At 34.6% G+C, this 26,287-nt stretch overlaps 2 protein-coding genes across 5 annotated transcripts in view; one reads left to right on the forward strand and one right to left on the reverse strand.

Annotated features, from left to right (window-relative positions):
* Positions 1 to 9,020: 9,020 nt before the first annotated feature.
* On the reverse strand, positions 9,021 to 13,845 carry LOC144450668 (dapdiamide synthesis protein DdaC-like). The gene is made up of 4 exons (XM_078141316.1): positions 13,121 to 13,845; positions 12,076 to 12,258; positions 11,037 to 11,169; positions 9,021 to 10,190 (listed from the first exon to the last, which is right to left on the reverse strand). Exons 1-4 carry the CDS (start codon positions 13,661 to 13,663, stop codon positions 9,889 to 9,891), a joined length of 1,161 nt encoding a protein of 386 aa, XP_077997442.1. The 5' UTR covers positions 13,664 to 13,845; the 3' UTR covers positions 9,021 to 9,888.
* Positions 13,846 to 16,023: 2,178 nt separating this feature from the next.
* Positions 16,024 to 26,287, forward strand: part of LOC144450695 (uncharacterized) — a 62,193-nt gene continuing 51,929 nt past the window's right edge. For all 4 annotated transcript variants that reach the window (XM_078141354.1, XM_078141357.1, XM_078141356.1 and 1 more), the window contains exons 1-2: positions 16,024 to 16,421; positions 24,700 to 24,996. In XM_078141354.1, the coding sequence (XP_077997480.1) occupies positions 16,326 to 16,421; positions 24,700 to 24,996 (393 nt within the window). In that variant the 5' untranslated portion in view covers positions 16,024 to 16,325. The remainder of the gene's footprint in view (positions 16,422 to 24,699; positions 24,997 to 26,287) is intronic.

Raw genomic sequence — 26,287 nt, forward strand, 5'->3', positions numbered from 1 at the left:
TATCATTATGGCTCCAGTGATAAGATAACACTAATGTGAGAACCTGGGATTGAAACCCAGGTCTTTAAAGCTTGGGTTGGGCTCAGGGTTTTGTAAGTGTAATCGATATTGTATTTGCAATAATCGAACTCTGCATTCAGGTCACACTGTACTATTTCTAGCAGTATCCTAGTGTAGATCGAAGATTATTATGCAGGTACTGGAAAGTGGGATTGATGGCAGCGGGGTCAATAAAACAGATGTCAACGTCTGGGTACTGCTACTACTATCAACGTGTTATTAAGAACACATTGGATATTTTGTTTTAACTACTAATTACTGTTTCTACCCTTTATCTGCTTGTCTCTGTTCAACGTCGCAAATCACAGCCTCTTTTACGGCACCGCCAAGACACACGTCAATAGGATTTCCATTACGTGGGCTGAAATATGGATTGCTTGTGAGAATGTCGCATTCTCACAAACCAGAGTTAATATTTCTACCACTACATTTCGAAATAAGTACCTGTGGGAGGTGCGTTAAGAACGTTGCCGTAAAACAGGCATTGGTTTGCGACGATGGAATGTCCCTGTTCTGTATTCTGACAAATGCTTTCTCTACTTTACCAGGTATCGTCTCAACTAATGTTTTCTTTCACGCTGTATTCTCGCCTCCACGACATGATTTGTCTCTCTCATTCATTCAAATGAACCACACGCCGCTTCAGTGTCGAAAGTAGTTTATTCATCCATAATAAACATGAGAAATGTTCACAAAGGAAATGAACAAGGAAACCAGATGCAAACTGAAAGTCGTATATTAAATCCCATTATAGACGATTATAAAATTGCGTAGAAAAACACAAAACCATAACCATTCTTAAAATGAAAATTCTTCTGCTTTGGTAATCCATAGTTATTGGATTAATTTTTGATACACACACGAAACTTGAAAATACAAACTTCCAGACACCTATGACCCCTTACTAGTCTCATGTCTCAACAAGGTCACGTGTTCTGAATAGCGAATCAATCCGTTGGCAAAGACTGAAGTATGCAGTCGAAAGTTTCAGGTAAAAATTTTAAGTCTGTCTTTGTTTCAAAAGTTTAACCCGGTTATAATTACATGTGTATAATCATATTATGTAAATGTCATGTCTTTAAACAAAATAATAATAAATAAAATCAATACATGTTATGATCGTCGAGGCTTTAAAGGCTGGTCTAATCATATTTGAAATTAACTTTCAAAACAGGATACATATTATGTACATGTATTTGCGACGATAATATCTGACAATAGAGGCATGCCTTACTTGTGTACGTCATTTAAATGGGGTGCATGAATGAACAACTCTTGCGAATTACTGAGAATATCTCGAGAGGTTGTCGTAAGGATAAACTCATGGATGTCTACCTACCTCGAACTGACACGCAATTTTATTGTTCGATGAAATTTTTCGAAATTGATAAACTAAAGTCACCTGAAGTACTAAATAAATTAAGTTTTTAAGCAGAAATGCACAGAAAGAGACAGAAAATTACAAAAATGTAACAACATCATTTACACAAAATAACGTCATCATCAATATACTACGTCAGACCCCTATAGTACAGGAAAGTGTCGTTTTGTTATAAAAATTACACTACTCACATGTAAAACGGTGTAAAATGTTCAGTGTTCTGAAACATGTTTTAATAATGTATTGGTATAACACGGTTATAAAGATGTGTCAAATAGCAAAACAGTCAACTCTGTGAAAATATGAGAATTAATCAGTGTTTTCAAGTATTATCTTATTCTCAGTGCCCTTATTCGTAAACGCCAATTGTACTTACAATCAATTTAACGCGTAAAAACTGACTCTTATAACATTATAATGTATTTTAAATTATCAATAAAAACACATTTTTTGGTAAAATTGATATAGACTAATGTATTGAAATTGAAGCTAAAATCATCAATTTTAAAAATGTAGAAATGGATCAATCATTAATTGATGTGCATATCTTTATAATGGTGGGTTTCTTTTAAATAAATCACTGGTGCGTGAAAGGTGGTTGTCATGGAGACGTCGTATCAATGTAGTGACATGTAGGATAATAGTATTATTTTCTGGACTCAATGATGTAGAAATATTTACAATTAATTTCATAAATTTATACTTTGTTGTGAACCGAACGATGGGTCATATTGGTTCAAAAAGTTTAATTAAATTGGTTTACAAAATGTATAACTACACTGTGGCCACGTGGGGGTAGGGTAATGACAGTGCCGTGCGGAAAACGTAAACATACATCCATTGAGTATTTTACCAGGCACTTGGGGGTAGGGGCTTTTAAATCGGTTTCCCTTCTCCCATCAATTTCACGTACGTGATGGGACTGGATTGTTAGAATTTTGTATTATAATGTATATATATATATATATATATATATATATATATATATATATATATATATATATATATATATATATATATATATATATATATATATATATATATAGTATATATATATATATATAGTATATATATATATATAACTCGGTGAGTATCAATCTGCTAAGACAGTGCTCTATACCGCAGTGGCAGAGCGTAATAAAACTATATATATATATATATATATATATATATATATATATATATATATATATATATATATATATATATATATATATATATATATATATGCGATGGTACGTCTTTATGTGTAAATATTTGTGCAAATTCAAATATCACTCAATCTTCTTGGTAATTACATATTATACACCAGTTATGCTCTCCCAACCCTTGTCACAAATTACTTTCCTTAGCCCTTCACACAATTTTATGAAACGCATTGTAATATTTCCATTGATAAATATCTTTTATGTTTTAAATGTTTCGTCATCATGTTGGGGTAATACCTAGAGAAAGTACTGGAGTGACGTTTAAATAATTTCAACATCACTGTCATCAAAAGCAGAGAAAGTTCTGTTGTCAAAGGCGATACTTTGGTGTTCTTCGTCTGCTTCTCTCTCTCGCTTCTTGCAGTACCAGTGAACTAACGCGGAAACTCCAATGGTGACGGCTGCGAATGACCCAAAGACGAGTATACCGATCTCTGATCCGCCCATTTTCGAATTTGAACGTTGTCGAACTGTTGGATGTATAGGTGGTGATGATGTTCCATTCACTGTTACACCTGGTGAGATTGATGACGTTTGTTCGGTACTGATTACGACAGTTATCTCCACTGATGCGTTACCAACAATATTCCGACCCCAGCAGGTATATTTGCCCTGGTCTGATGGCTCTATGTTGTTAATTTTAAGGGACGTGTTTTGTGTCATGTACTTGTTGTCGTTGGTATCACTTGGTGAGTCGTTGGTCACAACTTTACCATTGGTATTGTACCATGACATCACGGGTTTTGGGAATCCAACCATTTCACATGGAATGATAACACTTGTACCCAGTGTAGCCATTACTGTCGGTGTGTCATCACTGGTCACAATCGGTGCTTTGCAGTCCGTCAACATTGCCTTGGTCAAATCTAGCATATTTTGGTCTTTCAAACTGGATGGTGTCTCGCAGACAGGGATGACTTTCCCATAGTTTATTTTGCCTTCTGCATTCCATTTAGCCAACCACAAGACCCGACAGTCACACTGCCACGGATTTTGGTTCAGTGCTAGCGATATTCCACTCGTACCCGCAAACAAACTATCCGAAATAGTTGTTAGGTTATTTCCTGACAGATCAATGGATTTCATATTCGATAAACCCCGGAAAGCGTCATTTCCTATCTTCGTAATCTGGTTATTCTTCAGTGAAATAGTCTGGAGCAGTGTACAGGCAGAAAACGCCTTGGACGGAACAGAGGTGATGTCGTTGTCATCAAGCAACAGCTCCATCAACTTCACATACATTGGTAAAACCTCACTTGGTATATCTCTAAACCGATTCCTTGATAACGACAATGTCTCCAAATCTAAAAGTCCCATGGCTATTTCATACGTGAATTCCTGTACTTTATTGTCGCTCATATCTAGAATCCTAAGGTTTGTTAATTTCCGAACTGCCTGGGGTACACTTGTCAGATCGTTTGCAGCAATGTTCAGTTCTGTCAATGTATCTTCAATACCCTCAAACACATCATCAGGGAAGCCACCACTGGGGGATACACTCGAGAGATGAAGTGTTTCCAAACGATCGAACTTCATGAACGGTTTCCCATCCATTGCAGACATTTGGTTACCACCTAGGAAAAGTTCTTTTAATGATGACGAAACAGACACCGACAAAGAAGGAATTCCAGTCAATCGATTTTCTTCGACGCTCAATTCTTCAAGTGATGTCAAACCCTCGAACATTTCTGGCATAACACTTTCCAAATGATTTGAATCGAGATTGAGGCATTTCAAATTCGCCAACTCCGAAAAACTCGCAGCACCTACCGACGTAAGTCCGCAGTTGTTTAGTTCAAGCTCTTCCAAATTTCCAAGTCCGCCAAAAATATTATTAATATCGTCAACAGGATTGTCACTTAACTTCAAAACATTTAGGCGTCCGAGTCCCTTGAATGCATTTTGTTCGATATGTCGAATCTGGTTGTTTTCTAAATATAGGCGCTCTAGGCTGGTCAAGTTCAAGAACGAATCGTTCCTTAAAGTTGATATGTTGTTACTCTGGATGTGCAATTCCAATGTGTCGGTGGGTATATTTTCAGGCAACGTCGTAAGATTCGCATGACTGCATGTCACTGTCTGTACACCTTGTTCACTGTTACACACACACTTATCTGGACAGCAGACGGTCTGCGTAACCAACAACACTCCGACAACGACAAAAACCTGCAACACACCTTTCCCGACGGTGACGAACATCATGTACCGTTTATATCACACAGAATAACAGAAAGAATGTTGTGAATGCCAAGAAACTGTACCGAAATTAACCATACGCCATGTATACAAAGATGGCTTCCATCTTCTTCGCCTGCGCACCTTTCCACTTTCACTGTAAACAATGTGCGACGATCAATAGGAAAGCGTCGGGTAATCCACCAGGAATAAAGCAATTCAAGGTCGCTAGTCGTTCATTTTCAATCCAGTATTCGTCGTATAAGATAATTTGACTCCAGGTTATACATATCAAAATGTTACTGATGAGCGACCTATAATTTGAATGTGGTTTTTATTACACATTGTATTTTGAAGGTCGCGAAGGTAGATCACCAACACCGTTATTTTTTGTTAACATTTTAATCACGTGATAGCTATTGTATGCCGACAAAGGTAATGAGTTGTTTATAAGAAATACTATGAGTAAGCGAGTTGTGTGATCTCGTGAGATAACTCGATATTTCGCATACAACACATACGTGACATATATACAAATCTATAAGATATTTTGAAAATGTCAAAAAATGGCTGGTATGAAATTTCCTCAGTGATTTCCTGTTTGTGTTAATAGAATAGAATAGAATGGAATAGAATAGAATAGAATAGAATAGAATAGAAAAGAATAGAAATAACTTTATTGTCTACAGTGTGTATATGGAAAATCGCTTTCAGTCACTCAGGTCAAAGATTGACATACAATAATCAAAGAACATAAATAACAACAAGACAGGCTAAAATTACGGAGACAATGCTGATCAACAGCTAGTTAAAATGGGAATTGGATGATATAACAGCTATAAAGACGACATAAACGTGAAGTTAAAGTTCCCTGGAATTTAAAATTGAAATTGCTGATGGAATAAAAGTAAAGATGGTGTATTTAATTTATAGATTTTGGATTTTTCAATTCTTAAAATAAATTGTTATCTAACAATGTAATTAATTTTTTTTAATGAAAGAGGTCATTAATATGTTTTATTGTGTGTGTATCCTTGCTTTGCCTCCATCATGGATGTATTGATGAACTCCTGGTGATAATACATCCATGCTTCTTCCAAAGAAAGTGACTGGCAACTATTTTTTTTTGGCAGATGAGATTGAGACGACGTATTGAAAGGAGCTGGGACATCAAAAGAGTGATCTGAGAAAGAAGTCCGCCACTAACAATATCGCAATTGAGTAATCTGAGCAGGTTTTCGCATTAGCATGATTAGTGTTATCTTGTCAATGGAGCCATACAGTTTACCATAGACAGTGGTCTGAGAAGAAACATCTCCACTGTCTATGGGTTTACATATTCTTTTGTACGGGACAAACTTTTTTCTAAAGCTCTGCCTTTTACACACCTAAACTTTCATTTTAATCCGGACTGGGCTACTACAGTAACTGTACAATGAAGGAAGCCAGCAGCAACCATTTTTATCAACCCAGTCCATCCCAATCCATGTGGCAGTGCAGTCCATCGTAAATTTATATGTCTTAAAAACGGACTGGGGTTAATATTATGTGGCCCAGTATTCCTAAGTATTTTTGGCATCATAACTTACCTGATACACTACGTTATGTCATCTTGCAATATTGTCTGTATTCAGCTACTACCTACAAAAAGAAGAGTTACCTAATTTAGATCAGATGTGATATTTACAGACATACAATTGTAACGAAAACGAAAAAAAATGAAATAAAATGCAATGCATCTATTTCTATAGTCCCCCCCCCCCCTGACTGTGAGGGCGTGATACACGTAAGTACACAGAAGTTTAGAATTGATAAGTTTCAGAACAGTTCTGGCAGATTTTCCATTGCATGAACGTATACTTTTTCTGGCAACCTAGTTTGCTCTAATGGGTTGTCTTATGAGTATCCTTCCGAATATACAAGACACATTTATAGAGGCAACGTGGTATTAATGTGTATGTATGTATGTATGTATGTATGTATGTATGTATGTATGTATGTATGTATGTATGTATGTGTGTGTGTGTGTGTGTGTGTGTGTGTGTGTGTGTGTGTGTGTGTATGTATGTATGTATGTATGTATGTATGTACATGTATGTATGTATATGTATGTGTGTGTGTGTATCAATTTCTTTGTTAGTTTTATTAACCCTGAGTAATATTTTACATTTCAATCAACTATCATCATTCACTAAAGATATATCAGGGTTCACGACTTTGAAAAATAGAGGGATGGTCTCATTTTCATAATAATTTGCATATCATTCACATTCCAGACGATATTTAAGATGTTGGAGGGGATGTTTTCAATATCAAGGCGGCCTGAAAGATGCATGAATTATATTCCTATTTTCGGCAATGGTTGTATACCATATATTTTGAAGTACTAGAAATAAAGATTTCAGGACAGCTGAGAAAAGAGAAATGTTATGCCACATAACCCCCCCCCCCCCCGGATTCTTGCAAGCCAGGGTAATAATTAGAGAGAAAAAACATTTTTATGTATTAGTGTAGCCAATGTTTGTTGCCATTGGTAATGTGCTATAAGCACATTTATACATACATACACACACACACACACAGAGACACACACATGCACACATACAAACACAGACACAGACACAGACATACACACACAGACACAGACACATACACACATACAAACAAACAAACACAGACACAGACACACATGCATACTAGCAAATATGTAGGACCTGGAGACTAAATGTATGTATCTGCTATGATTGACTTTATTGAAGGTCATTTGAATTTACACTGCTAGACAGTATTCATAGCATTCACTGTATGTTACTATCTGCTACATCAGTATCTACTAACCACACCATAGCATTAATACCCACACACATCAACAATATTTCTCTGACAATATCAGACAATGTGCAATGCTTCGGTACTCAAGTTACTGAAAGAATATTTAGCAAAAAACAGAAATATATAATTGCCAGTATTTCTACATCAAAAGCAGAATTGATTAGATTGACCAAGTAAATATGTTTTTAAAATATATTTATCAATTTAAAGAAACAAATGTGTTAACTGTCTAAATGCTATGTGAGAGCTGATACAGCTACTGCAGACACAGCATATACTTTGGAGTGTAAATACACAACTTTATACAAATCACGTTGAAATCTACATGTACAAGATGCAAAATGTACCATGAATATATTATAGTAATCTTGACATATGAACAATTTGACAGGATGACAGTTTAAGATGTATCAGGAAGACTTTATTTTGGCAGACAGAATAACACATTCTCACAAACCAGAGTTATTATTGTTACCACTACACTTCGAAATAAAAGTAGGGTAGGTCCAGTGCGGACTGGCTTGTTAAGAATGGTACCGTAAAACGGTCATGGTTTGTGACAATGGAATAACAGGAAATTAGTCACTACTTGTAAAAACTCATCTGGGTTGGCTATGTATATTCAGTACAATTATTATCAACACACTTCACAACAACTGAATATCAAATTATGCAATGAATACTACAGGATTTTTTTCGAAAACATGCCCATGTATCCTTTATTTATAACACAAATTTGTATAATATACATATGGTATGTTAGCAAGTTATTTTTGCAGGAAAACTTTTGTGTTTATTCAATTAAAATACATCAAGTGTTCAGAAAAATACATTCACAGTTTCTGTTTTGTTACACAAATATTGCGTTTTGAGAAGTACTAGTCTGATGTGTATCATATTGTTAATGACAGTCCCTTTACATTCTCTGTGTTTATTTACTAAATTGCAAAAAAGATTAATGACAGAAAATTCACCTAATTTACATTTAAAACTTCTGTCAGCCCAGTAGTTCAAACCATCAAACACTGCATGAATTTATCAGTGAGGTACTTACTAAAAAAAAGGATGGCAGAAATTGATCAAAAATTCTATTCCTAATATATCTTCACTCTACAATATAGGTGTGATGTATGCGGCAACGAATTGAAAATTTACTAAGCTTACTATAGCAGATTAAAGTGCTAGTTTTATTATGTGTGATAAACCCACTCTTTCTCTCTGACATAAAATACTACCTGTTTCAACAGAGTTCAGAAAAAAGAAATTCAGTTTGGGGTTCAGTGTTATACCATGTATAAACCCATTCTCTGTGGCTTATAACAACCCCCCCCCCCTACACCCACCCACCCACCCACAAAAAAAACCTGTAAGTTCACACCTGTGTCGACACAGTTGGATCTGAAATGCTTACATAAACCACAAAAATACATCTATATTAAATTCATAATTGCTTCCAGAAATTTCTGAAATTAAGTTTTCACTATTTTAAGTTTACATTCTTTATTAGTGTGTAAGATACAATGTATTATGCTATGCCTGAATGACAGCAAAGAGAATGACAAGATGTATCATACTGTCTAATTACGCATAAATATTTTACTATATGTAGTCAGTACAGAGGTGTATGATAATGAATGATTTTTTTTCAAGAACTATTAAAATTTGTTTTGCACAATTATAGAAGCATACATTTGTCAACATTTTTCTCTTTGAGACTGGTACTACTGTGGAAATATGTGTTTCTAATCTTTTCAAGAATTGTTAAAATTTAGTTTGCACAATCACAAACATACTCTTTGTCAACATTTTTCTCTTTGAGACTGGGACAGCAATGGAAACGGTGTAACGGTCAGTACTGCAGCCAAAAACTGTTTCATGTTTAAGATTTCCCTGGCTAAAAAGTAATGGTTTGAAAAGAATAATAATACAGTGTTTTTGTTATGAGTACTAGGTTGGTAAAATCTACAAAATGACATCACATGTTTTCGCATTTAACAATGTTTGAATCCCATGGCCTTGGATTACTATTATCTTATCAGTGGAACAATTGAGAATCAATAGGACTATTCTATTGTTCAGACCACATTGTTCTTATACATCCAGTTAACTTTTTTTCCCTCAAAATTTTTTTTCTATAAATCCGACATTGGCCTTTTAAGTGTGTGCTAATACCGTAGCAAAATCACTGTAATATGATATTTTGAATGACCCTGTGTGACCCTTTATTTAATCTTAATCACTTGTCATGGCAGCTAATAGCTTTCTTTGTCCCTTGAATCCCAGTCTGGAGTGTTGGACATACACATTGTCAAATACCATCAGGTCTCTCTTCTGCATCTGAAAGCCAACGGTTGATTGCCATATTATGTCACGGATATGTTGAATGACTTCTGGTTCAATTTCTTTGCCGTCTCCATATGTGGTGTGATATGCATATCGGAGATATGGACGATCTTTATCGCTGGCATACTTAGGATGTTCTGAGAGATTAGTAGCATGATGTCGTGTCACATGAGTAAACCAGACTTCTTCACCTACGACAAGAGAAATAATGAGAAAGAAATATATAATTTACATAAAGGACATTATCTAGAACGTAAATAAGCAGAGCGAAATTAGCGATCTACATCACAATAATATTTGTCCATGGACATTGATTAGTTCCTACGAACTATTTCCATGGCCCTCACCAGAAATGTTCTATCCGTTGCTTTCAAAGTTTGTGTATATTTTTTTCTTTTCTGTTTCAATTTGTCTATAAATTTCTATGGTGTTCAAAACATTGAGAGTTGCTATAATTTTCACCATTGTTTTCATAAACTAAGCTTGTGCAGATGTAACCATATTTTCCCCAATATTCTTTGATCTTCATTCAGCTAGAAAATACTTGTGACATATGGATTTTGTTAGTTACTATATGTATTCATCTTGGACTCATAGTAACAAAGCCCCTTAAGTCCATTAATATTCTACTTGGCAAAACAAAGAAAAGATGGGTGAATAATATGTTACTTTATTTTCAACATGGCCATCATAAGAATTGCATCCATCAATATCTTTGTGTCATACCCACATGTATATAATATATACTTATATATGTGAAACTGTGTCACGATAATAACATCATATCTATCTATCTATATGCAGTATTTCATGTTATCAAATAAGATAATTTGAAAATCTTATATTTGACACCTTGACACGTTTTTGATGACAGCCCCCCCCCCCCCCACTTCGATAGATTATACTGTCCCCCATACACTGTCAACTGATATCCATTCAATCCATTGAAAGGATTTACCCATGGAATGATACAAACACCTGACATTTTGTAACAATGCCCCATTGATAAAGTTTGATACTTTGTAACAACAACTTACCTGTTTTTGGATGTTTATGAAATACTGGAATAGTATGTGAGTATGATAGAGCTCCATCATCTTGCCATTGATATTCATATTCTGCATTTTTCATGTATTTTTCGACCTCTTTCCTATCGTCTGTGAAAAAAGTCTGTAACAAACAATGGTCACAATTTAAAAAAGAATACATACACAAACACATCGTTGCAAACCGTGGCCTGTTTTACAGCACCGTTCTTAAGTGCCATCCCACTGGCTTTATTTCAAAGTGTAGTAGAAGATATAACAGCTCTGGTTTGTATGAATGACACTAACAATGGTGACACTCAAGTCTTCTGAATATGTACATTTTATGTAAGAATGACAGATTGTGCACTCTGCCGGAGTCCAAATTATTCTCAATAATTTTCTGACTGTAAGTAGCAATATTTTATGTTCAGAGGTCATAGGTCAACCCTGTGACATGTAGACAGCTTGGAACACAGCTCTCTGAGTGTGCTTCACCTTCACAAACAAACAAACAAGCAAACAAACAAACAAACAAACAAACATATAACATATATACTGTTTGTAAGGACTCTCTTACAAACTATTTTGGATACATTTACTGATAGATAGAAAACCAATGAGGTTGATACCCCCTGTACTGTTCTGATGTGGTTATCAAGCCTTCAAATGATTTATTGATGAAGTGGCAATAATTCTTTCTGGTAAACTGTTCTAAATGTCTACAACATGTTGACTGAAGAAATACCTGTGTATACCCGAACTAGATCTGTCCTTACAACAATTTACAGCTGTACAGAGGTTTTAATCTTTATCAAAACTTTGCAAAAATTACGATAGTATCAGCTGTTGGTGTGGAAATAATGTCATACTCCGAGATAGATTTATGGTTCTAATACATTGACAGGGAAAAGTTTATGTATGGTGCATTTCTATAACTATGTTTATATATGAATAACAGCTGTTTGCATATAATGGTATATACACATACAGAGTGTCATTTGGACCACTTCCAATAATGTTCATACTTCATAAATGACATATTTCTCACCTCTTGCCAACTTTTATACTCGCTGTTTTCTTTAGAAGGAAGGTAGCAATGATATTTCACACCAATCTTTCTAAATTTCTCCATAACTTCTGGATCAAGGCCTGCTTTGATATCTCTTACATGTGTGAGTCCACTTTCACCACCACATCCAGGTTGAGGGGGTATGTCACAGTAAAAGAACAGCTGAAATTGTACAATAATAATACTAATGACACTGCATCTCCGGAAAGATTAGTACATTTCTATTAGTTTGGTAGCTGGGTGTTGCCTGCCATTTTGAAATTCCAATTCATTCATTCAATTTTGTAAATAGATGACACTGAATACTATCTTTACAATATTTGTACAATCATGTAATTTAGCATTATTAGGTCGACTACAACATTCCTTGTCTACACTCACTCATTATTTAGCAACACAAGTCACAAATCTCTGAATCTGAGGCTAAACTTTTTGATAAACAACACAAATTAACTTTGCAGTTACAGGGTGATGAACAGCAAAATTAATTAAAATGAATTAGACATCTTTTTTTATGTCTGTTAACTAGATTACCTTCATTTGATCTTTTCATTAGGTAAATTAGATAGTATTTTAATACCTTCAACCAATAATACCGACTTTATGATGAACTTTGACCTTTGATTGACAGATTGTGGCATTGTTGTTTAGATTAGTGACAACATATTGATGTCTCTAAAAGTTATCCACATATATAACCATGCACATTACTGAAATCTGACTGAAATTTGGCTATAACACTAAGTTTTGAAGTTTTGCTAATTTGCATAACAATAACCATATAATATATGCAAATTACCACATCATGTTTTCTGAGAACATTCTGACTTGCATATAAACCTATAAATTTATCACATTTCACAAAATCAAAATTACACAAGCAAAGTATGTGTCCGAAAGCGACCTGTATGTATTCATGAATATTAATCAGGCGACTTTATGACGTCATAGTACATTGAACTTCTCATGATTCTGGTAAACAATTATCTACGCATGTCTCGTGCGTATGTGTAATATTACGTACCTTGTGTGGAAAGACTTCAGAGTAAGCCATCTCGTTGTGTGGTTGTATGGTTACCTCCGGAAGATCGTCGCTTGCCGTCAAAACCCCCTTGGCCACTTTCTGACGAACTGCAAGCCCACCTTCATAGCCCATTGTGTTGTATCCTAAATTTAGAAGAAATTCTGAGAACCCCTCTCCCCCATGTACTGGCATACCCCGGAACAAGATAACACCAAATTCTGTCAGCTTGTCCTCCATGAGCTCCCTCGCCACCTTTGCCCATTCAGCAGGGGTACCTTCTTCGCTGTCAGCTTCGTAAACAGCGGGGAAGTTAGGTCGGGGCGATGCGAGGTATTCTGGATATTTACTGTTCGGATTCAAGGCACCGGGGACCCATTCCCGACCGGCGAGTTTCGAATTTGTCTGTGGTGGAACATCTAGTTTTTCGCGATAGGTGAACGACAGACGCTGCGCACACGCCCCTACTACCTGGGAGTACTGACGTGCATAACACCCGTGGAAAATTTCCACTGATCGCGGCAAAACTCGCACCACTGCGTACATTTTGACTTGCTCTTTCCGCCTACCTCCGCTTACTGTTTTGATTTTGCAGAATTCAGAGGTTTTAGTCACAAACAAGAACGGGTCCAATCCAGTTTGAGATGACCTTGAGTAATTATTTTCAACCGGTTATAAACAGCACTGCGGTGCACATACGTTGTCACATGCTGTGCCTTGAATGTACTCATTGCATCATGTGTATTGGCAATGTTCCACCTCAGATTAAACCTAGATTGTACTGGTTTAGACCACAGGAGCTTGTGGGTTATAATTATTATCTTAATAAGTGTCACTAACCTAAAAATCCCATTCTTCAAACTGATCTAAATGCTACACCTGCAACATGTGATTGAAATTTGTAAGATTATATATAAGAGCCATTAAAACGTTTAAAAGTTTGACAACAAATGCTTGACAGCCCACTGCACTGGTGACTGTGCGTTATACTTTTGTTTACACCTCATCGCTGTTTGGTGGCGCTATTCACTTTAATGCGCTTTCTGTGACCAACATTTCCTTCTAGTAGTTCTACAGCTCTCCACAGACTCTCTCGATCTCGTAAACAATAAAGCCAACCTTTTTTCTATGGTTCAGCGTCTTGTCCGTACCAAAAAGTAAACCGATATATTTTTATATCTATTTGGGGCTGTGGTCATATAAGTCTTGCTTGAGGATGACACTAGAAATGACATAATAATGAACATGTTTTTTGTAAGGTCTTTTTATAACCGTATTTCCGGTTTGCCGCTAGAAACACAGATTGTAATCCCTGATTTCGGGTGGCAATAGTACAGATGAAAGAAGGATCTTTCGTCAACATTTTCAACTTTCCGAGCAAAGTCTCGTGGCCTTGGTGGATAGAAGGCCTCCGTGGACTAGCAAAAATCACGGAGAAATTAATACATCTATATGATTACGTACGTCGCGCATACGAATATTCCATGGTTTGGGTAATCTATCACGTATTGACAAGTACTTCTTCAAATCGATACTTACTAATATTCAATTAGTCTAATTGTGTTACAGGTGATCATGTGACGTGTGGGTTACATCGAGAAACAGTAAAATCACCAGTTTACATCTCAAAGTAAACCATCAGGCACAGAGGACAGTGGCGAATATAGCCGGCCCTGTCCTGGGCAGGGGGAGTATGAGCAGGCCGGGTTCTTTCATTTTCGAAAATGTTGAAACTATTTTGTTGCCATTTAGTGAGTTTTTTGTTGAAATTTTAGAAAAGAAACTTGTGTCAAAATTTTTTTTCGACAAAGTATATTTGCAACAAATATACATTTCCATTTCTAAACTTTTCAATAATTAAGGGGGGGGGGGGGAACCTCGGAACATTGGACCAACCGGAGATAATGCTCTTACAGTCGTCAAATTTTGCCGGCTACCGTTTTTTAATGAACAGATCAACATGATCAAGTGTCACTCTGTCAACTGTGCTAGCAATGACATCAATATCAAAATAATTAATTCGATATCCTATTACATTGTTGGATACGACACCATGCTAAGATCTATATTAATCGACTCTTATATTCCGGTCATTCTCGCAAACCAGAGTTTATTTTTCTTCTACGATATGAAAAATCATCTTGACGGTGCCGTAAAATAAGTGGTTTACGGAGATGTATTTCGGTTTCAAGTTATATACGGATATATTTAATCGATTGATTTGTTTACCAACCAACCAACCAACCAACCAACCAACCAACCAACCAACCAACCAACCAACCAACCAACCAACCAACCAACCAACCAACCAACCAACCAACCAACCAACCAACCAACCAACCAACCAACCAACCAACCAACCAACCAACAAACGAACGAACGATTTCGTGGAAAATTTATATAACCAAACCAAATCAAACCGTATATAAGTTTAACATAGATAGTTATCTTGAAGTGATTGGAAGCAACAAGTTAGTTGTAAACTTGAACGAAAGAAAGAACTATCCATTGAAGATTCTCATTTCTAATAAATTTATATATCTCTTTTATATATAAGCTTATCTTTTTAACACATGCAGGTTGTATATTTTATCCGGGAACAAGGCTTTTTTAAATTTCTTTTATATATTTTCCGCATCAGTAGATTATCATAGGGTGGGTGTAGACATCCCTTGGCCTGATGAATTAGATAGTGCCTTCGACATATTGCATTATTACTACAACTGACAACAGAAGAATGGAAGCACATATATTAAAAATGTTTTTTATTTGAAAGCAAATCAGACCGAATACCAGAGTCTTTCGAATAGAATCTGACATACCATTATCTTGGTAGCAATCAATCAAGTATGCAAATTTCTTACGTCACGCCCTTCCCCGGCAACACCAAACAATATGGCGCCCGCGAGGATGAAGTCCGCGCTAGGAAACTTACAAACAAACTTGGAATTTCAATGACTTAGCACAGGATTTGCCGAGATCAAGAGACCTACTGTTCTACCAGATATCAAAAGGGAGGTTTTCTTGAATTCAAAACGTATACAACTCGAAAATAAGCTACATATATGGTATAAAGCGTCGAAGAAAGCGAAGCAGACGGTAGACGTAGCAGTAGGAAGTCGCAACGGACGGACACCTGATGCACTGCACCGTAGTCTGTATGGATGCCTTTACGCTGTAGTGTAACCGACCTCAGGAGATATCCAACATGGCGGGGATAGGACTGTCGTTGCTTAGTAGAGGCGTTGGGTCGGAAATAGACAAGAAAGGACACAAGAAGTTAAACGTGTCACTTGAACCAGAGGTAAGAAATAACGTTAAATATAGTAATAAAGCTTCGAGATCGAGAACAGGAACACGAACAGGTAGAGCATATGGAAGTACGACAGTACTTCCAAGGATAGAGCTCGCATACACAATTTTTGATAAAATTTACAAATGTACACAATCATTTCTCATACTGTCTTACGGTAGGGACCAGAACGTAAGTTACAGGGACTGCAGACTACAATTTCCAGTTTATCACTTTTATTCATTCTTTAATCAATTATTGTGTCTATCGATGCATTAACAATTATGAATATTAATATATTATCGATATACTTTTAATTGATGACTCAATGACAGTCGAAAGAAACATGGTCACATAACCTTACAACGGAAGTTAACGATGTACTTAAAATGTTGTGACGGTTCGCTTATAATTTCCTACAGACTGAATTATACAAGCATACATTTTTGTCATGAGGTGAGTGGGGGTGGGGTAGGGAGATGTTGGTATGTGTTATACACAACTTTATCACAGTTTTAAAATTGAGACGTTGGGGAGAGTCTCTCTCCTATATCTTTAGTTTCACGTAATTGCAATGGCATAAATTGTACCGTACTACGACAGCCATATTTTGAGATAGATCTATTTTGAGATACATGTAGTACTAACACCGGAAACACCTGACACAATATTTACTTCTCCCAAATCTGGAAATTCAATTTGATAATAAATTGGAATGAAACAATTGACACATGCTGACAGATAAAAACCATATATAAATACATCACTCACACTGAACTGTGTACAAGGCTTTAGGTTACTTACACTGCATAGAATATGTATGCGTATGGGTGTGTAGTTGGCCAAAATAAATGAGCCGTTTTTTGGGTAGTGTTCAGTTACTTTAAAATAATAATATTGGTGAAAACTTTCCTTTAGTTTAGCACCAACAAACATAAATGGATATTGTAAAACTTAGCACAAAAAGCAAAAATGTAACATGAACTTATAGCATTTGGTTCATACTACTTAGTAAATTGTAGAAGCAAACATCACGAATTCCAGGCTAGAACTTGTTGAATTTCGTAAATGTAGCTAAGTAGTTGCATTACAAATTTATTTGTGCAGGTGTTTGTAGCAATAAAAATAAATGTCTTTGAAAGTCCAAGTTTAGTCCCTGTTATTGGAAATGAATTGGCTCTGCCATTTAGACGTGATAGACCTATCAGAATACATACAATTGCCATTGTACCATTTAAGCTGCAAGTTCTAAAGGCAAGTGGTACATATTTACAAATATAATCTCAATGTTAAATTTCGGTGTTTGCTTTATCACAGTACACAATGTACATATACTGTGGACCTAGAAACCCAGGTATAGGTGTAAATGGTGTGTGACTTCAATTTAACTTTATTGTACGAATATATTTAACAAGAATAGATTTTATGACCTAGTCAATTTAATGAGTGGTGCAGTTGATGTCAGTTTTCTATTGTTGCCGTCCAGGGACACCTACTAGGTGATGTCCTTGGACACTGTTCCTATGACTCTCAGCCAGTTTTACATGTATATAATGATTAATATAGGCTTAAAGGGACATGTTTCAATCCCATGTCATCCAATTAGTGTTATCTTGGTAAGGATTACTTTTGTTCTGAACCAACTTTTTTTGTAACTCTGCCAAATAACTGTTTTTCACACCTAAATTATCAATACAAACTGGACATTTTTTAATTGAATTATGTTGTATAGCATCCAAAGAATACCTATGACTGTAAAATCAATTAAACCATGTTAGATTAGGATTAAGATTTTGATTAAAACAGTTGTCTGACAGAAACATAAAATGTTCTCTTGAAGAAAAGACTCACCCAATTTAAACCTCATTTTAATTCTGTGACGTCTTTGGGTGTGGGGTGGAGGTGATGTAGGGGTAGGAGAGTTGGTGGATGAAAGTACATACATACCATTACATGTATGTGTGTGTGTGTGTGGGGTGGGGGGGGGGTGGGTGGGTGGGTGGGTTGAATGGATGGATAAGTTTGTAAATATAGAATTTAGAAATATCCTGCAAACAGAGATATTTAGACATTCACTAATTCTTGTAAAACAAGTATTTAATTGTCATACTTAGTTTCATTCAATAGTTTTCATTTCAGGATATTTCCATTGCCAATAGACATCTAAGTTACATTAGCTCTAGCATATACACCATTGAATCCCACACACACAAACAAATGAAAGCCTATTGTTAGAGGCTTAGTGGTCAAATCATAACAACATGGTTATGCTGGCATGTGTACATACAATATGTATGCATTGCATGGTTCATTCCATTACAAAGTTGTTTACAATCATGTACAACTAGTTTATTTCCTCATGTACACTTAATGTTTGTAAAAACGCATAATTTCAGGATCCAATTATTAGGATTTTATTTGTCCTAAATAGTTGTGTTGACTGTATTTTGTACACACATGGTCTGCACATTGTACTTGTATACGTACATAGTACATACATGTATGATTGTATTTAGACTGTGTGCAGTCACTGGATCTGATATGACATTAGCAATCAAGGTTTTAACTTAGGAAGATAGACTTCAACTAAAACTATTTTTATGACATGTATGATGTAGAGATAAGGTAGTGAATGGTCAACAGTTTAATTATACTGACAGTAGGGTGGCGTTTCTGATGACTTTTGTGATCTTGTAGTCTACATTTTTGGGGACTTCCAATGTTTACACTATCTTGATCACCATGATCACAGGACGATTATATCCACATAACAGAGGTACTGCTATCACCCACTTATACATGGTGAACAGAAGTATGTACAACTGCAGACACAAGACCGTGGATGAATGGAAGTTACAAACAGGGAAAGTAAAGAAATGAGTTGGAATAATAACATTTGGCACAGCATGTTGGAACAACATAGACTGGTATTACACTAATATACACCATGGTTTGATAAGAACAAATTTATGGCCTCTCTACATGTGTACATGAAATGCCAGGGAAACTGGAAATTTGTGAACTACATTATGTAAAGTGGCCATAAAACTGTTCTTATCAAATGATGAAATGTGATACAAGTCTCTGTACTTCCAACATGCTGTACCAAGTGTTATTAATCTAATTCAGTTGTTTACTTTCCCTGTTTGTAACAGGTTTTTTTCGTCCATGGTCTGATGTCTGAAGTACATGTATGTATACATGTAAGTGTCAATAGTATATATAGTATTGACAAATACAATCTAAAACAGAACTACTTCACTACCTGACGTCCTATTCAGGTAGTCACTCCTGGGTCATTGTCAGTGACATGCTGACACTCAAATGAATAAATATCCTGACGATACGCTCATACGTGTCAATATGTCAGCCAAAACAGAGCTCAAAACATGTAGAGTTGTGTAGTTTTTTGGACACTTAAATTCATGAAATAGACTGTCTATTTGGCATGACAGTATTGTACCGAGGCAACTTGATATACATGTATTGTACCGAGGCAACGTGATATACATGTATTGTACCGAGGCAACGTGATATACATGTATTGTAATGTACATTAACAAAAGTCAGGTATTTTTCATTTTTTGAGATGATGGTATTTCACTCCATACACATGATAGACAGTATCTGATATTGAATTAGAAAAGTCAATATTTCTCTATATTTGAGATGACCCTTAATTTCGTTGAAGTAGCATCCTATTCTTTGATTGATATTTAGAAAAGTCTGTATTTGTTCTGTTTTTGAGATGACCCTTAATGTTATTTCATCTCATATACATAAAATTATTGAATTAAAATATTCTATACTTGCTTTATATTTGAGATGAGCCTTAATAGTATTTCATCTCATATACATAAAATTATTGAATTAAAAAATTATATACTTGCTTTATATTTGAGATGACCCTTAATATTATTTCATCTCATATACACAAAATTATTGAATTAAAAATTCTATACTTGCTTTATTGAGATGAGCCTTAATAGTATTTCATCTCATATACATAACATTATTGAATTAAAAATTCTATATTTGGTCTATATTTGAGATGAGCCTTAATTTCCATTTCATTTTACTAACAAGTCTGGTAGCAATGTGACATACAATTGTATAGATGTATTTAATGGAGTTATACATCAGGGAATTGATGATTTTATTAGATTATGTCTTCTTAGTTCTACATTGTAACTGTGCTTTTATGCAGGATGTAGCGTAGTAGTTAAACATATATCCACAAAATTAGGGATTCAATATATATAGGAAAATGTGGTTTAATCTGAAAAGATATTCCTGTTTATGTTACCATGGTTACAGGAGATGGACTCTTTATCTATAACAAACACTAGTACATCATGTACAAGTAGATATGGATAATGCAAATACATGTAAATAAAGTTTAGAGTAGTGTCTGAATATATGGCATGATCACATTTTTATGGGTATTTCTGGCCTTACCTGTCATAGCGGCATTACAATACAAACATTCATATAAAGTGTAACGGCAAGAATGAAATGGAAAATTTTCCATTACTACAATGAATTAAAAAGAAATTTACAATTATAGAATGATATTTCAACCAAATATATTTTGATCTATTTAAAATTCAGTTGTAAAAAAGACTTTTCGTAAAAAAATTATGAAATGAACTATTAACATTAAATGAAAAACAATATTCCTTGCAATGATAATTTAAAATCAAGTTAATTTATTTATTAAACAAAATCTTTTTATTGTGCTTCACTTCAGTAATAAAAGTATAAAAGTAATCTTTTCACTAGAGAATTAGTAATAAATAAGAAATATGAAAGAAATATTCTGTTAATGATAAAAATATGATACTGAATTAAAATAGAAATAATTTATTTATCAGCCTAAACTTCTTTGATATCAGTGGCGTTTTTCAATTAGTAAAGAATATTAAATAAAAGAAATATTCTTTGTAATGGTAAAACCCGATAATTAATTTTAGAAAAAAGATATTCTGGTAATTTATTTATGAATCCAAAGCTCCTTGAGTGATAAATATGAAATAAAGTAATCTTCACTTCTATGATTAAAAAAATAAGAAATTGATAATATTACAATAGTTAAGTTACAAGCAATTTTCTGTCCTAAATTACTATCTGTATTTTTCATGATAAAAGCTGTATTTTTTCTACACAATTGGTACAGGTTGTCAGTTACCATGGTAACAGGGAAGGCACATTAGGTGAAGATACATGTATACCATATATATCATATAAAATGCTTACATGTAAATGGAAGATAAATTGTACATATTAAAACACTGGTGTTGTCAATTGTCTTAACAATGTTTTCTAATCATGTCTATTTATTGTGAGTTTATAAATATATTGTATAGACATACTTGAAATTAGGGGCAGGTGCAACAGCTGTGTTTTTAATTTGTTTCAGTTTAATTATGAGAATAGAGGATATTAACTCCTCTTTAACTACATTTGTGTCATAAATACACGTACCAGTTAGAAATAGCGATGTATTTTTTCTAAGTCCTGCAGAACTAGAGAGTTTCTCCCTGTATGAAATGTAAATGTATATCAAAATCAATCAATCAATCAATCAATAAATCAATCAATAAATCAATCAATCAATCAATAAATCAATCAATCAATCAATCAATCAATCAATCAATCAATCAATCAATCAATCAATCAATCAATCAGGTTGAACTATTAAATTTGGGCACTTTTGTCATTTTCTCTCCATTGATCTTTAGTGTGTTACATGATTATGGTAGTGGTAGATTGTGTTGATTTATACCAGAGTCTCGTTCCAAAGTGTCAACAAAGGTTGCATATAACCAGTGTTATTATACGATACAGGTACATGTATAAATGTACTTGGTAATACATTGTAGATATCTTAAACTTAAATGCCCACTTAAAAAAAGAAGTTATGGGAAAAGTTGTTCCAGAACAAAAAAATAATCCTATGTAATCCTTATGGTGCCACTGATAAAGTAACAAATGTGAGAAGCTGGGATTAAAACCCTGGCCTTTAAAATGTCATACATGTACCTGACACTTCCTTCCTCACTTTACCTTCTTGATGGCCTCACCATTGAATACATTTTCCATGTTGTAATAAAAACTGTTTTGTAATTTACATGTAGATGATACTGACTTGTACAGGTAATAACATTCTTTTGATGTCCACACAAAATACAGGGACTGTATATAAATATGTAATGAGAGAATTCATTTATTTGTATCCATTTGTGCATATTACACACTATAAATGTCTACCTGATTCATGTGTGTTTCTAAAAGGTTTTTAATGCAAAATATTGGATTCCTAGGTTCCTTCATTAGTAGTAGCTTATCAGTGGAGATGTACATTTATATTCTGTATATTATACACAATGAAGTATTCAGTACATGTGTGTTTCTTTATTATTAGCTTGCCAACATATTTCAGTAACCTTTGAAGACAATTCTCATTTTATATATTAAATGAAGAAAGAAAATCAATTGGGCATTTAAATTTTTTAATCAAAACCCATGCACAATGAAGCAGCCACCCTTCAAAATAATTAGTATTTGAAGAATTATTTGTAAATGTGAGTTTTGGTAAAAAAATTAAAACTTCAAAACTACTTGGCAGATCTACATACTAAAAGGAATATCTACATTATAAAATAACAGCTTGGATTTCAATATCAGTAGTGCACAACTATTTATTAACAAAATACATTTGATATTGAAATACATCTCCTCTGGGATACTACATGTAGTGTTTTAACACTTCAAAAAAGAGAGATTATCCTGTAACAATAAACTTATATCTTGGATACTTGCAGTGTTTTTTGCTAGGGTTGGTAAGTACAAAATGTACACATGTAGGTAAAACCTACCTTTGTTCCAGCCCCAGGTATTTTACCTGGGTTCCCCACCAAAATTACGCTACAATGTACTATGTATAGAAATTTGGGCAACTTATAAGTTTTACCATATTTTTCCCCTCTGTTACCAGGGTTACCAAACCATAGCAAAAACACTGACTAGTATAATGCATACATTTTGTAAATAGAATGAAAACTGTCTTTCCCTCGTTGCATTTATCGACTACTTTTACCAGTTTGTTGTACTTCAATACAGGATTAATTAGTACAACATCTTTTGTTCAAAACCTAAACACTACACAGTCTGTGAATAATTTATGTCGCAATCCATGAAATGTATGAATAATTAATGTAATATAAATTATTAAAAGGCCACAGGCAGAGCAGGTGAATCTGTTTTCAAATAGTCCTAATTGTTGTAAAAAAATGTCTGTTTATAAACTCTCCTTGGTTGCTAGGGAACAGATACAGTAGTGTAGAGTATGTTATTGGAGTGTTAAATTTAGAAATGTCAAACATATACATGTCACATGATTTCAAACAACAGAACACACAGGACAAATTGGAAAACATAGTACAGTTGTCTTAAAAACTGAAAATCCAAATAACTAGTAATTTGTCATCCATATATGGTCACTTTGACTGTATTTTGATTGTAAATTCACCATAATTATGAATGTATTATTTTACTTCTTCATTGTTCTGAAGTTACCAGTGGTACAGATAACACAGGGACTTGTCATTTTCAAAGAATATATCAAACGTATATACATGTATATAACGGTACATTTTTTGTTGTACTTTGGTAGTAGTAACCATGACAAGTCTCTGGGCTACCTTACAAAAGACACCATGATAAATGAATGTTTTGCTGAATGCATGAGTACATTCATTGTTCAAAAAGTGTGACATACATTCTTAATTGGATGCAGTTTTTGACACTAAGAACTACGGCAAAAAAAAAATGTTTCTGGTCATGACATTCTGTCTAAAGTAGTGCGATGACATGCTTTTTAAAAAAATTATAATTTTTTGATTTTTTTAATTCTCAACAAACCTGTCACTCAATCTACATGTACGATTTATGGCAGTTACTGTTCATTTTTTTTTAGTACTTTAGAGCAATTGTGTATGTGGGGCAGATGTCATTTGTTTGTTCATGATTGGCTCTGCAGTTGTCTTTAATGAAGTAGGGAGGGTTATTTTTGTGTTTCCCCTCGGATCTGCAGACTGCATGGGCTGGACAAACACCAAAAACAAAGACTGATGTGAGGATATTTAAGTTATGCGTGCACTGATGAGAACAACTCTTTTTTGACCTAGTAACACTGTTCAGAAATTTTTTTTAAACTTGATCTTGAAAAGTACATGTATTCTGGTTAGTTCCTGAATCCTAATTTTTTTTGTTTTTTTTTTGTCGCTAGGATTATCACAACATTCAATCCAGAAAGTTTTATCTACCGCCAATTGAACAGAAAGTTGCATGGGATGATCAAGAAGAAGAATATGATGAATCGCCACGGGAACTGCCTCTCCACAAGACTTTCCTCACTCGTAAAGGTGCTATGTTATTGTTCTCAGAGGACATGGCTAACAAGGCATCAAGGTACAAAGGACACGGCTATAGAGGAGATAAAGCTTTAGAAGCGGAAGATTTTGATGGATTTGAGATGAAAACAATTGAAGATTTACGTAATGCAGTTCTTAGTTATGGAATGAGTGTAAGTATTTGTAATCGCAACACAGAGGGTGCTCTTATGTGATCACATGTCACATATTCATATTCTTGCTTAGTGCATCTCCACCAGCAATACAATGTTGGGCGCCTTGACTAAGAACGTTGATTTATTAGCCACTTCTGGGCATAGCCCAAATTGTTAGGGTGGGAAGGAGGGGTGGGAGGGGGGGGGGGGGGGTGGGGGTCATTGTGTTGTCTACAAAGACTCGTTGTACACTTGTGAATACCTCCCATGTCTCATATCAAATTATAGCAAAAAAATGTTTTTGGAAAATTTGAAAAACAACAACTCTGTAAAGGTTCTGTGTATTGAGTGTAATTGCAAATTTTTGTACACTTATGAAAACCTGTTATGTGTTCCATAATTCTGTATATAATTATGTACAATGTATATCAAAGTAGTAACTCTGTAAATAAATGTAATTTAGAGAAATATGACCCAATGATCATACAGTTGCTTTAAAAAGTGACTCTGAAGAGCGCCCTCATAAGGCAAAGTTTTGTACAATGCCAGGATTGACTCAAACCTTTATTATGTAACATTAATATCACAATTTTTTCCAGAGGTTTTGAATCAAGACATCAAGGCGGAGAAACTCTAGGGAATAATCAATTCATGTTTAGTTTTCTGTGCATATATGTAACTCACTGTGATTTTAAAAAGTGAACATACATGTGTATCACACATACATGTACTTGTACCTATTTGTCCAAAGCCATCGTGCAAAATTGACTGTATTAGTTTCTGTGCATATATGTATTACAAACTCACTGTGATTTTAAAAAGTAAACATGTCACACATACTTGCACCTATTTGTTCAAAGCCATCATGTAAAATTGAATGTAAATGCACAAAGCCAAGACCAATCAGATATTGTGTAGTATAAACAGACCAATCAGACACTGCATAGTATAGATAAGCTTTAGATGACAAATAGACCAATCAAACACTGCGTGGTATAGATTAGCTTTAGGTGACAAGTAGACATATCACTTTGCACAACAGCATTTCAGGAAAGTGTCACATTATTACAAATTTTAGAAATGTTGTGGCACGTTTTCATTGCTTTCTAGATTTCACACAAATTTCGGGCAGCAGAAAATACAACAATGTAGAAAAATGTGCAAGATATTCTTATTTTGTTTTTTTAAGCACTGGTAAAAATGGAGCGAGATTTTTTAGCACATTTTATTTATTGCAGGCTTTTTGGGTGATGAGAGGGGTCATTAAAAATAATAGAAGCAGCATAGAAAGTAAAATGAAAAAAAATGT

This window comes from Glandiceps talaboti, chromosome 20 (genome assembly GCF_964340395.1).
Source record: "Glandiceps talaboti chromosome 20, keGlaTala1.1, whole genome shotgun sequence".
Lineage (NCBI taxonomy): Eukaryota > Metazoa > Hemichordata > Enteropneusta > Spengelidae > Glandiceps > Glandiceps talaboti.

Coding starts and splice junctions, on each gene's coding strand:
- LOC144450668 (XM_078141316.1), bottom strand. CDS start 13,663: ATGTACGCAGTGGTGCGAGTTTTGCCGCGATCAGTGGAAATTTTCCAC. Junction 12,259..13,120: donor CTGAAGTCTTTCCACACAAG/GTACGTAATATT, acceptor GTACAATTTCAG/CTGTTCTTTTACTGTGACAT. Junction 10,191..11,036: donor TCATAAACATCCAAAAACAG/GTAAGTTGTTGT, acceptor CTCTTGTCGTAG/GTGAAGAAGTCTGGTTTACT.